Source organism: Myotis lucifugus, unplaced genomic scaffold (assembly GCF_000147115.1).
Source record: "Myotis lucifugus unplaced genomic scaffold, Myoluc2.0 scaffold_21, whole genome shotgun sequence".
NCBI classification, from domain to species: Eukaryota; Metazoa; Chordata; class Mammalia; order Chiroptera; family Vespertilionidae; genus Myotis; species Myotis lucifugus.
The window spans coordinates 3469354-3482682 of NW_005871069.1; the positions used below are offsets into that span (position 1 = coordinate 3469354).

At 37.2% G+C, this 13329-nt stretch overlaps 1 protein-coding gene across 11 annotated transcripts in view; it reads left to right on the plus strand.

Moving 5' to 3' along the window:
* EXOC2 (exocyst complex component 2) overlaps positions 1–13329 on the plus strand; it is a 237385-nt gene that overhangs the window by 40311 nt on the left and 183745 nt on the right. For 10 of the 11 annotated variants that reach the window (XR_002828487.1, XR_002828488.1, XM_023751403.1 and 7 more), the window contains exon 3: positions 5334–5510. Coding sequence is in view for 8 of the 11 variants with exons in the window: in XM_023751403.1 (XP_023607171.1) it covers positions 5334–5510 (177 nt within the window). In the remaining 3 variants the exon portion in view is untranslated. Of the gene's footprint in view, positions 1–5333; positions 5511–13329 lie in introns of those variants that run through there. The other variant, XM_014453140.2, reaches the window with a different exon arrangement.

Sequence of the window (13329 nt, forward strand, 5' to 3'; positions counted from 1 at the left end):
CCCCCCCCCGCCAGCCTGGTCGCTCCTCACAGCCTTTCCACTGGCCTGGTCGCCCCACGCAGCCTGCTGTTCAGTTGTTTGGTCGTCCCTCACTAACCCCCATGCCGGCCTGGTCGCCCCACGCAGCCTGCTTGTTCAGTCTTTTGGCCGTCCCTCACTAAGCCCCCTGCTGGCCTGGTTGCCCCACGCAGCCTGTTTGTTCAGTTGTTTGGTCATCCCTAACTAACCCCCCTGCCAGCCTGGTCTTAGGCAACCATCTTGTGAGGTCGTGAGGGTTAATTTGCATATTACCTCTTTATTATATAGGATATAGATGTTGGTTTGCATAGTGTGTTTCTCCTGTCTGTGGAGACCCTGTACTCTGGCTTACTTAAGCATCAGTGTTCGTCAGTGGTTCTCACTCATAGCTTTTCTTAATGTCTTCTAGAATTAAAAAAAAAGAAATGCTTTGGACCACTAAGTCTCGTCTGTAAAGAGCCTAATCATGTTTTTCTGTTTTTTAAATACAAATGAGTGTGAGATACAGCCAGGGAAGAGAGCAAATTAGAAATATATTTGTATGGTCAGTTAAGCTTATTTTCCTGTGAACTCTGTGAGGGTATACCAAACCATTGAAAATGAAGAAGGGAGAGACTAGTATATGCTACTGAATATATATTCTGGTTTCCCAAATACATTTATCTGGATTCAGACATTCTCTTGATTCATTTATTAATTTGGTAAAGAACTGGAGATTATGAGTTGGAACTTGTTTTTCTTGCATTATAGCTTGTGATCAGCAGATTGTTTTTTGGCCATTCAGAAACCCCTTTAAAAAGAGAAAGTGAGCCCTAATCAGTTTGGTTCAGTGGATAGAGCGTCGGCCTGCGGACTGAAGGGTCCCAGGTTCGATTTTGGTCAAGGGCATGTACCTTGGTTGCGGGCACATCCTCAGTGTGGAGTGTGCAGGAGGCAGCTGATCGATATTTCTCTCATCGATGTTTCTAACTCTCTATCCCTCTCCCCTCCTCTCTGTGAAAGATCGGTGAAATATATAAAAAATATATAAAAAAAAGAAAAAAAAAAGAGAAAGTGAACTGAAGCTCCACACTATGATTAATAACTGAATTTTGCACTACCCAGCTAATTCTTTTTGCTAGTGTTATTTAAATATAACACTTTATATTGTTTCTCTAGTTATAGTTGTTGATTCTTCAGTAAATAAAACACATTTATTCTTATGAAGATAGTCTTATCTAATCCTATGTCTTGGTTTTTTATATAGCTCATTCCAGAATTTTCTTTGTCCAAAGGGGAAAAATTCCCAGGATGTATGAAAAGAGGCCATAGATTACATCCCACATTTTAATTGGCAGTCATTGTGACCTTCTGAAAATGATGGTTACTAGTCTATGTAAATTTTAATCTTGCTTTAGTTTTTGGCAATATTATTCTTATTTGACTAAATGTGTATTATTTTTATAAACCTTGGTAGTTCAGCTTTCAACCTGCCTATGCATAGCCAAGAAACCATTTTTAAAAAAAGCAAACTTAACCTACTAAATTGTTTGTGTTTTTAACTCAGATGATATCTACACTAGCCAAGTAAAACACTATAAAAACACTTTATTTGGAATTCTACAAGTTACTTTAAAAAAAGATGTTATTATATTTCATGAAGCAGATTCCGTAGCTTTCAGTAACTTAGCAAAAGTGCTTACAAAATTAAGAAATGGTCTTATGATCCTATTTAATTTTCATGACATTTTAAATGATCCATTTGAATCTATGTTTAAAATTATTTGATTATTAATTTTATTTTAGTTAAAGTGAAGAATATATATTAAATCAGAGGAACACTGATAGCAGCTATGACCAAATGAATCTACTGTTGTTTTTTGGAAATAGTTTTTCAAGTTGTACCATTATGGATATCTATTCATGTTTGCTCATATGAACGTGTTTTTAAGACTTCATGTCTCTGCTGCTGATAGTTGTTCCCATTCCTCAGTTTTAATCATAAGATAGTTCTCTATCAGGTAACTTACATTAGGAATCACTTTACATTAAGTCCTGGAATTTGTTGTTCAGTTTTTCTCCTTTCTGAAGTGAATTAGTATTTAAAGTCACAAGACTTTAAATACTAATTTTTGAAATACTTTTTGAAATAGTAAAATTAAAAAAAATTAACTTAAAGATTGCCCTGAGTGATGTCAAAATGTCTGTTATCTATAATTAAACAGTTTGTAATTTAAAACAGTTCCCATTCATTTAAAAAATACACAGACTGCTTTATGTATGCATAAAAATTATTTGAGCAAATATGCATGGAAGTGTTTCACAGTGTTTATCTTGGAGGTGGGAAGGAGTTCTAGAGATGCATTCAATCTCTTTTTTTAAAATATGTTTTTATTGATTTCAGAGAGAGGAAGGTAGAGTAAGAGAGAGTTAGAAACATCAGTGATGAGAGAGAATCATTGATCATCTGCCTCCTGCCCCCTACTAGGGATCGAACTTGCAACATGGGCATGTGCCCTGACCATGAATCGAATTGTGACCTCCTTGTTCATGGGTCGATGCTCAACCACTGAACCACACCATCTGGACTCAGTTTCTTAAATTATTTAATTTTTTGTGATAAAAATTGAATAACAGGAAAGATATCTAAGAAATTCCCATTTTGGAAAAAAATAATTTTGAATTATGAATGCATTTAAAAATATGTGAATGTCATTACTTTAAAAAACCAACAGAAACCTTTAAGTGCTTTATTAGTAAGACAAAATTTCATACATGAATAAATAATAAATGTTTGAGGGGAATCATTAAAATTCATTATTTCAATGGATGTCTTAAAAATGTAGTTGTTTTTTATTCCTTTATTGTTAATATAACATTCTTACTAAATGGTGCTTTAAGTTATAACAGAACATGAATCCCTCCCTACATTTTTTCACTCAAATTGGGCATGTGTTCCTGGAAAAAAAAATTATATTTACCAAACTCGACTGCTGAATAGTATGCACTCTTACATAATAAAAAAGGAAAATGTGAAGTGTCCGGGTCTATGCCACATATTGGTTTATTTTCTCCATGAATATTTATTATACTAGAAGCCCGGTGCATGAAATTTGTGCATGGGTAGGATCCCTAGTGAGGTAGGGGTGGGGGGGGGGACCCTCAGCCTGGCCTGCACCCTCTTCAGTCCAGGACCCCTCGGTGGATGTCTGGCAGTCAGACATTCCTCTCGCAATCCAGGACCACTGCCTTCTAACTGCTCACCTGCCTGCCTGATTGTCCCTAATCACCAGAAATCAGGATTTTAAAAAGATTCCCAGGTGATTCTAATGTGCAGCCAAGGTTGAGAACCACTGCCCTAACTGCTCCCCTGCTGGCCTGATTACCCCTAACTGCCTCTGCCTGCCAGTCTGATCACCCCCTAACTGTTCCCCTGCTGGCCTGATCGCCCCTAACTCCCCTCCCCTGCTGGCCTGATCGCCCCTAACTGCCCTCCCCTGCTGGCCTGATTGCCCCCTAACTGTCCCCCCCTGCTGGCCTGATCGTCCCCTAACTGCTCACCCCTACCGGCCTGATTGCTCGCTAATTGCTCCCCTCTGCTGGCCTGATCACCCCCTAACTGCTCCCCCCTGCCAGCCTGATCGCCCCCTAACTGCTCCCCTTTGCTGGCCTGATCGCCCCCAATAGCCTCTGCCTCGGCCCCCTCCACCATTGCTTTGTCTGGTAGGATGCCTGGAAGATGTCTGGAAGATGTCCTGTCTAATTAGCATATTACCCTTTTATTAGTATAGATAGATTGGTCTCTGTTTTGCGGAAATGGAAAATAGAGAAGAAATCAGTTAGTAGACTAGCTGGCAGTGTGTACACATGGTGGTATTTCAGTGTTCTGCCTGGGGCCATGTCTTCCTCACTAAAATCTTTCAGTGCCTATCTGGTTACTGCCTAAATTGTAATTTACATGGAATCGGGGCCTGAGATGGCAGGCATGTGTTGACCTTTTTGGAGTGCCAGTTTATTGTGAAAGCAGAATGTAATGTAGTGACAGTATCATTAGGGAATCACTAAGGCAGCGTGAATTATCGTTAGAGGAATAATAATGAAATAAAAAAAATGAAATAGTTAACCAGTAATGCCTGAGAACATTTACTGGATTTACCAGACTCTAGGCTGTGCTTATAATAAATTATCTACTTTAGTTCATTCTGTTGCACCATGTATGATTGAACACTAGTAAAAGTATATGAATATTATTTTCAGGGAGATGTATAAATATGTTTTTAGGGAATGATATATACATCTATTTATCCTTTAGAATTTTATATCAATAACTTAGATTTCTAATAATAGCAATAACTTTCCTTCTAATATACATTAATGTAATTTAAGATTCTCTTAGTCTAAGTAATCTAGAACAGCGATCACCAACCAGTGGTCTGCGGACTGCTGGTGGTCCGTGAGCTCCAAAAGGTTGGCGACCACTGGTTTAAGGAAACCTTTGGAGCAGCGGTTGCCAACCAGTGGTCTGTGGACCACTGGTGGTCTGTGAGGTCTGAAAGATTGGCGACTGCTGATCTAGAATACCTATACATTATTATTATGGGCATTATAACCTAATTCCACTCATGTTTGAATAAACTTAAATATAATCTAAAAGAAGTCAAATATAGTATTAGAGTAAAAAATTTAGACAAAAGTCAATAGAGACTGGTATATTTGCAAAAAATGTTGGATATCTATATAAAAGCCCAGTGACTGGAATGGCAGAATGACCAGAACGACTGGAATGACCTGTGTCTATGACCTGCATTGCAGTAGCCAGTAGGCCTGATAGTGGTCCCCAATTGGCTCTCAACACCCCATTGGGGGTGGGGGTGGCTGCCCAACCCTCTGCAGCCCCTCCCCCCATCTTGCCCTGCCCCCAGTTGGCCCCCAACACCCTGATTGGGACAGGGTCGGCTGGCCACTTCTCGAGGTCCCTCCCCCGGATGAACCCGCCCCCTAATTGGCCCCCCAACACCCCAATCGGGGGTGGGGCTGGCCAACTAACCTCCCACAGCCCCTCACATCCCCTCCTCTCCCCCCCGCCATCCCAGCCAATGGGCCCCCATTGGGGCAGGCTGGCCAGACCCCACCCGTGCACGAATTCGTGCACCAGCCCTCTAGTATTCAATAATAGGAATAAGGGAACAAGGAAATGTTATTTCTAGATTTATTTTTCAGTTCTTGAAAAGGTCTGGTATTACTAAATGGAGAAAGTAGAATTGTATTTTTATGTAATAGACATGATTAATTCTTATCATTGTTCTTCTGAACTTTGTATGCTTTTTTCTTTTCAGGTTTGGCAATTTGTGGACATAATTGCCTCCTGACAGCAGAATGGATGTCTGCAAGTAAAATAGTATGTCGAGTTGGACAAGCCAAAAATGACAAAGGAGACATAATTGTCACAACCAAGTCAGGTGGCAAAGGAACCTCAACTGTCTCTTTCAAGCTACTCAAGCCTGAAAAAATAGGTATCTACCTTTTGTCATGTTATTCTGAAGATGAAAATAAAAATGGGTTTTCTTTTAAAATTTAGAACTATTAAATTAGTTAAAATTTACCCACTATTATATCTCAGTTTATGTTTATTTTTACAGGAATGGTGTATTGGTTAAAATATTTATTACTTTCGAAAATGCACCTAAGGATAATTATCCTGACATAACTGTCATTCTAAATACTTTATAAAATCTGTTCACTTAACATTTTGATACGACAATTTCAGTTCCTTGTTCTTGAGTACATTTCTTCTTGAATTTCTTTCTTTTCTTTCTGTTATATGGTTAAGATTTAAAGTGAAATAACTTACTGATTTGGCCAAATTAGCAATAATATTATCTAAATAATGTGCTATTTTCTCCTCTTTTAGCTCTGGACAAAATGTTGCTAGATCTGGAGCTGCCTTTAGCCTTTCAAGCTAAAAATATCCCATAGCACATTTTACATTTTTATACACTTAACACCCACTTTCTCATATTAGAATAGTGATGGGAATATCCATCCACAGGCCATATAATGCCCATGAAATCATTTGGTCTGGCTCTGCCAAGGCATCATATATTTGACCTCTGAGTTAGTTAAATGTTTGACCAAATATAGCAGACTAATTTTTAAGTTGATAATTTTGTATGGCCTGCTAATGATGTTATAAATATCCAAATGGCCCTTGGCAGTAAAAAGGTTCCCCATCCATGTATTAGAGTAATTAAGAACATAGTCTGAGGAGCCAGACTCTGAATATTAATCTGATCTTTACATTACTAACTGTGGAACTTTGATTCCTAGTTCCGTCGTGGGTAAAAGTGGATTAATTGTATTATCTACCTTATAGGATTAAATGAGTTAAGAGAACCTATGGACACAGACAATAGTGTGGTGAAGATCTGGGGTGGGGTTGGGTGCAGGCTAGTAGGGGTCAATAGGGAAAAAAAAAAGGGACATATGTAATATTGTAAAAAATAAAGATTAATAAAAGTTATCTGCATCGGATGATCCTATATAATAAAAGCGTAAAATGCCAAGTGTCTTGTCGTCCAGTCATCTGTTCAATCAATCAAAGCGTTATATGGTAATGATATGTGAAGGCTGCTTAACTGCTCGCTATGACGTGCACTGACCACCAGGGGGAAGATATTCGACTGGTCCACCAGTTGCTATGATGTGCGCTGACCACCAGGGGGCAGATGCTCCTATCAGTAGGTTAGCTTGCTGCTGGGGTCTGGACGATTGGGACTGAGAGAGACGGGCCGGACATGCCCTGTAGCCCTCCCGTGGTCCCTCCCCAGCTTGCCAACCTTCTGTGTCCCTCCTCGGCCCCCATCATGCACTGGTGGAGTCCCTCGTCCTGGCCTGTGTCCTGTCACAATCCAGGACCCTCGGGGTATGTCTGAGAGCAGGTTTTGGCCTGTTCCCACAGGCCAGGCCGAGGGACCCGTTGGTGCCATAATTTGTGCACCGGGTCTCCAGTAAGAAAATAACTGAGTTAAAAGATACACGGAAAATTCTTAGCATAACCCCTTTATACAAAGTAAGTGTTCAACACATTAAATTTTTTTTCATTTAAAAGTTAAATATTGGGGTGGCATTAGTTAATTACATTATATAACTTTCAAGTATATAATTCTATAGTACATCATGTGTATATTGCACTCTGTGCTCACCACCCAAAGTCTACTCTCATTTTGTCACCATATATTTGACCTTTTATCTTTTACTCTCTTCAACCTTTCTCTCATTCCCTTTCCCCTCAGGTAACTACCATACTGTTTATGTCTGTGAGGTAGTTTGTATTGTTTGTTCATTCGTTGCTTTCTATTTGAATAGTATTCTATTGTATGTATGAACCACATCATCTATATTCAGTCATCCATCAAAAGACTTAGGTTGTTTTCAAGTATGATCCTATGATGAACATGGGGGTACATATATCTTTATGCATAAATATTTTCAAATTATTAGGAATTACCCAGAATAGAGATTGCTGGGTCATATGCTAGCTCTATTCTTAATTTTTTAAGGAACCTCCATACTGTTTTTCATAGTGGTGACAACACGAATAGATCTTGAGAATATCATGCTAAGTGAAATAAATTAGAGAAAGTAAAATACGATATGATTTCATGCATATGTGGTATATAAAACTAAAAGCAGCAAATGGACAAAAAGAAAAATGAACAAACAAAAACTTATAGACACAGACAACAGTTTGGTGGTTACCAGAGGAAATGAAAATTGTGGGGACCGTAAAGGAGGTCAAATACATGGTGATGGAATAAGATTTCACTTTGGGTGGTGAGCACACAATGCAATATACAGATAAGACATTTATCATAGACTTGTACACTTGAACCTATATAATTTTATCAATGTTACTCCAATAAATTTAATCTTAAATAATTAAAAAAAATTTCTACCAGCACTGTATGAGGTTCCCCTTTTCTCAACAACCTCTATAACACTTGTTATTTCTTGTTTTATTGATAATAATCATTCTAACAAGTGGAAGCTATCTCATTGTGGTTTTGATTTGCATTTCCCTTATAAATAGTGAAATATAGCATCTTTTCAAATATCTGTTGACCATTTGTATGTCTTTTTGGGAAAAGAGTCAGATCAGGTTTTCTGCCCATTTTTTAATTGGAACAGTTGTGTTTTTTTTGTTGTTATTGAGTTGTATGACTTCTCTATATATTTTGGATATTAGCCCCTTATTGGAGGTATTCTTTGCAAGTAATTTTTCCCATTCAGTGAGTTGCCTTTTTGTTTTGTTTATGGTTTCATTTTTATGTGCAGAAGCTTTTTAGTTTGATATTGTCCCATTTATTTATTTATTTTTGCTTTTACTTCCTTTGCCTTTGGGATCAAATTCATAAAATCCTCTCTGAGACCCAGGTCATAAGGTTAGTACCTGCCTTTTATGTATTTTAATGTTTTAGGTCTTATATTTATGTATTAGATTTACTTTGTGTTACTTTTTGTGTAAAATAGCAGTGTCACATACCAATCTAGTTTCATTCTTTTGCATGTTGTTTTCTAATTTTCTTATCACCATTTATTGAAGAGCCTTCCTTTTCTCCTCTATATGTTTATGGCTTCTTTGTTGAAAATTAGTTGCCCATACATAAGGGTTTATTTCTGGACTCTCAATTTTGTTCCATTGGTTCATGTATTTGTTTATTTTGTTTGTTTGCTTTTTTGCAAATACCATGCTGTTTTGATTATTGTAGCTTTGTAGTATCACTTGAAATCAGGGAATGTGATACCTCCAGCTTTGTTCTTTTTCTTCAGAATTGCTTTGGCTATCCAGGGTCTTCTGTGGTTCTATACAAATTTAGGGATTTTTTTTGGTTCTATTTCTTTGAATAATGCCATTGGATATTGATGGGGATTGCATTAGAGTTGTATATTGCTTTAGGTAGTATGCCCATTTAACTATGTTAATTCTTTTAATTCATGAACATGGAATATCTTTCCATTTCTTTGTGTTGTCTTCAATTTATTTCAACAGTGTCTAATAGTTTTCAGTGAATAGGTACTTCATATCCTTTAAGTTTATTCCTAGATATTTTATTCTTTTTGTTGCAATTGCAAAATGGAATTGTTTCAATTTTTCCCATGAAATTTAATTGTTAGTATATAGGAATGCAATAATTTTTTTACACTATATCCTGCAACTTTATTGTACTTTATTTGTTGTTTCTAATACTTATAAAAAATTATGTCCTCTGCAAAAAATGACTATTTTACTTCTTCCCAGTTTGGTGAAAGTGGACATCCTTGTATTGTTCCTGATCTTAGAAGAAAAAGCTTTCAGTTTTTTTACCATTGAGTATATTAGCTGAGGGTTTGTCATATATAGTCTTTATTATGTTTAAGTAATTTCTTCTATACCCATTTTGTTGAGAATTTTATTAATCATAAATAATGATTATCATAAATAATGAATGTTGTATCTTGTCAAATGCTTTTCTGTAGTTTTTAATATGATCATATGATAGTTATTGCTTATTTTGTTAATGTGGCATATCACATTCATCAATTTGTATATATTGAACCATCTTTGCACCCCTGGACTGAACCCCAATTGATTGTGATATATTTTTAATGTATTGTAGTATTCAATTTGCTAGTTAATTGTTTAGGATTTTTGCATCTATATTCATTAGAGATATTGGCCTATAATTTGAGTGTGTATATGTTTTCCTTACCTGTTTTTGGTATCAGTGTAATGTTGGCCTCATAAAATGAGTTAGGAATTTTTGCCTCTTTTTTAATATTTTGGAAGAGTGAAAAGGATAGGTATTAAGTTTTCTTTGAATGTTTAGTAGAATTCACTGAATCCATCTGGTCCTGGACTATTACTTTTTGGGAGGTTTTTAATGACTTGAAATTTCCATACTATTGATTAGTTTATTTAGATTTTTTAATTCTTCATGATTCTATCTAGGAAGGTTATACACACACACACACACACACACACACACACATTTTTAATATATTTTTATTGGTGATAGTATTATAGATATGTTCCTTTTTCTTCCCTCCCCCCCTGCTCCTAGCCCCTACCCGTCCCCCCAGGTCTTCACTACCCTATTGCCTGTGTTCATGGGCTATGCATATAAGTATTTAAGTTCTTTGGTTTATCTCTTCTCGTCTCCTCAACCCCACATCAAGGTATGTCAGTCTGATCCATGCCTCCAGGCTTTGGGTCTTATTTTGCTGGTCAGTTCATTCTGTTTATTAGATTCCACAAATAAGTGAGATCATATTATACTTGTCTTTTTCAGATTGGCTTATTTCACTTAGCATAATATTTTTCAGGTCCATTTATGCTGTCCCAAAGGGTAAGAGATCCCTCTTTTTGTACAGCTGCATAGTATTCCATTTTTGTACAGCTGCATAGTATTCCATTGTGTAAATGTCCCACAGCGTTTTTATCCACTCATCTACTGATGGGCACTTGGGCTGTTTCCAAATCTTAGCTATTGTAAATAATGCTGCCATGAACGTAGGGGTACATATATTCTTTCTGATTGGTGTTTTAGGGTTTAGGATATATTCCAAGAAGTGGGATTGCTGGGTCAAAGCGAAGTTCCAATTCTAATTTTTTGAGGAAACTGCATACTGTTTTCCATAGTGGCTGCACCAATATGCATTCTCATCAGCAGTGAACTAGTGTTCCCTTTTCTCCACATCCTCACCAGCACTTGTTTGTTGATTTTTTGATGATAGCCATTCTGAGAGGTGTGAGTTGAAATCTCATTGTGTTTTTAATTTGCATTTCTTCGATGATTAGTGACTTTGAGCATTTTTTCATATGCTCTTGGCCATTTTTATGTCCTCTTTGGAGAAATGTTTATTCAGGTCTACTGCCCATTTTTTAATTGGATTGTTTGTCTTCCTTTTGTTGAGTTGTATGAGTATTTTATATATTTTGGATATTAACCCCTTACCAGATGTATCATTAGCAAATATGTCCTCCCATTCAGTGGATTCCCTTTTCATTCTGATGGTGGTTTCTTTTGCTATGCAGAAGCCTTTTGATGTAGATCCATTTGTTTATTTTCTCCTAGTTTTCCTTTGCCCTAGACAGTGGTCGGCAAACTGCGGCTCGCAAGCCACATGCGGCTCTTTGGCCCCTTGAGTGTGGCTCTTCCACAAAATACCGACTTCTGCGCATGGGCCACGAAGTTTCAGTTGCACTGTACATGCGCGCCTGCATGTGGTATTTTGTGGAAGAGCCACATTCAAAGGGCCAAAGAGCCACATGTGGCTCGTGAGCTGCAGTTTGCCGACCACTGCCCTAGGAGATGTATCCATAGACTTATTGCTACTTGAGGTGTCTGAGATTTTACTTCCTATGTTCTCCTCTGAGATTTTTATGGTTTCATGCCTTACATTTAAGGCTTTCATCCACCTTTAGTTTATTCTTATATATGATGTAAGTTGGTGGTTTAGTTTCATCTTTTTGTATGTGTCTGTCTAGTTTTCCCAGCACCACTTGTTGAAGAGACTGTCTTTACTCCACTGTATGTTCTTGCCTCCTTTGTCAAATATTAATCGACCGTAATGGTGTGGGTCATTTTCTGGGGTCTCTGTTCTGATCCATTAGTCTGTCTGCCTGTTGTTGTACTAGTACTAGGCTGTTTTGGTTACAATGACTTTGTTAGAATAGTTTGATATCCAGTACTGTGATTCCTCCTACTTCGTTCTTCTTTCTCAAGATTGCTGTAGCTATTCAGGGTCTTTTATGGTTCCATATCCATTTTTGGAGTGTTTGTTCTAGATCTGTGAAGTATGCCATTGGTATTTTAATAGGGATTGCGTTGAATCTGTAGATTACTTTGGGTAGTAGAGACAGTATAATGATTTAATTCTTCCAATCCATGAACATGGTGTATGCTTCCATTTGTTTATATCTTCCTCTCTTTTTTCAGTGTCCTATAGTTTTCCAAATACAGATCTTTTACCCCCAGTTGGTTAAGTTTATTCCTAAGTATCTTATTTTGTTGTTGTTGTTGCAGTGGTAAATGGGATTTTTTTTTAGTTTCTCTTTTTGAGATTTCATTATTGTTGTATAAAAATGCCATAGATTTGTGGATGTTGATTTTGTATCCTGCTACCTTGCCAAGTTCATTTATTAAGCCTGGTGGTTTCCTGGTGGAGTTTTTAGGGTTTTCTTTGTACAATATCATGTCATCTACGAGTAATGACAGTTTTACTTCCTCCTATCTCTTTTTCTAGTATTATGTTAAATAAGAGTAGTGAAAGCAGACATCCTTGTCTTGTTATGCCTTTGTTTTGAAGTCTGTTTTGTCTGATATGAGTATTGCTACTCCAGGTTTGTTTTTTTTTCCTTTTCATGGAATATATTATTCAGTCCCTTCACTCTGTCTATGTATATCTTTTTTTCTGAGGTGGGTCTCTTGTAGACAACATATATATATGGGTCATGTTTTCTTATCCATTCAGTCACCCTATGTCTTTGGACTGGAGCATTTAATCCATTTGCATTTAAGGTTATTATTGATAGCTATTTATTTATTACCATTTTTATTTTCTTTATGCCTTTGTTCCTCTCTCCTCCTCCTCCTCTTCCTCCTCCTCCTCCTCCCTCTCCTCTTCCCCTTCCTCCTCCTCTTCCTCCTTCTCCTCCTCTTTCTCCTCCTCCCTTTAATATTTCTTGCACGATGGTAATAATACTCCTTCAACCTACTTTTGTCTGGAAAGATTTTTATTTCACCTTCAATTTTAAATGATAGCCTTGCTGGACACAGTAGTCTTGGATTTAGGCACTTGCTTTTCATTATATCGAGTACTTCATGCTTCTCCCTTCTGGCCTGAAGTGTTTCTGTTGAGAAGTCATCTGACAGTCTAATGGGAATTCCTTTATAGGTAATTTTCTGTCTCTCTTGCTGCCTTTAAGATTCCTTCTTTGTTTTTAACGTTTGCCATTTTAATTATGACGTGTATAGGTGTGGGTCTCTTTGGGTTCATCATGATTGGGAATTTCTGTGCCTCCTGAACTCCTGTGACATTTTCCTTCACCAGTTTGGGGAAGTTTTCTGTCATTATTTCTTTAAACATGTTCTCTGTACCTTGCTCTTCTTCTTTTCCTTCTGGTATTCCTATAATGCAGTTGTTGTTACATATCATGTTATCCCAGAGATCCTTTAAGCTATCTTCCTGCTTTTTAATTCTTTTTTTTTCTATTGTCTGCTGTAATTGTGTATTTATTGCTACCTTGTCTTTCAAATTGCTGATTCAGTTCTCTGCTTCATCCAATCTACT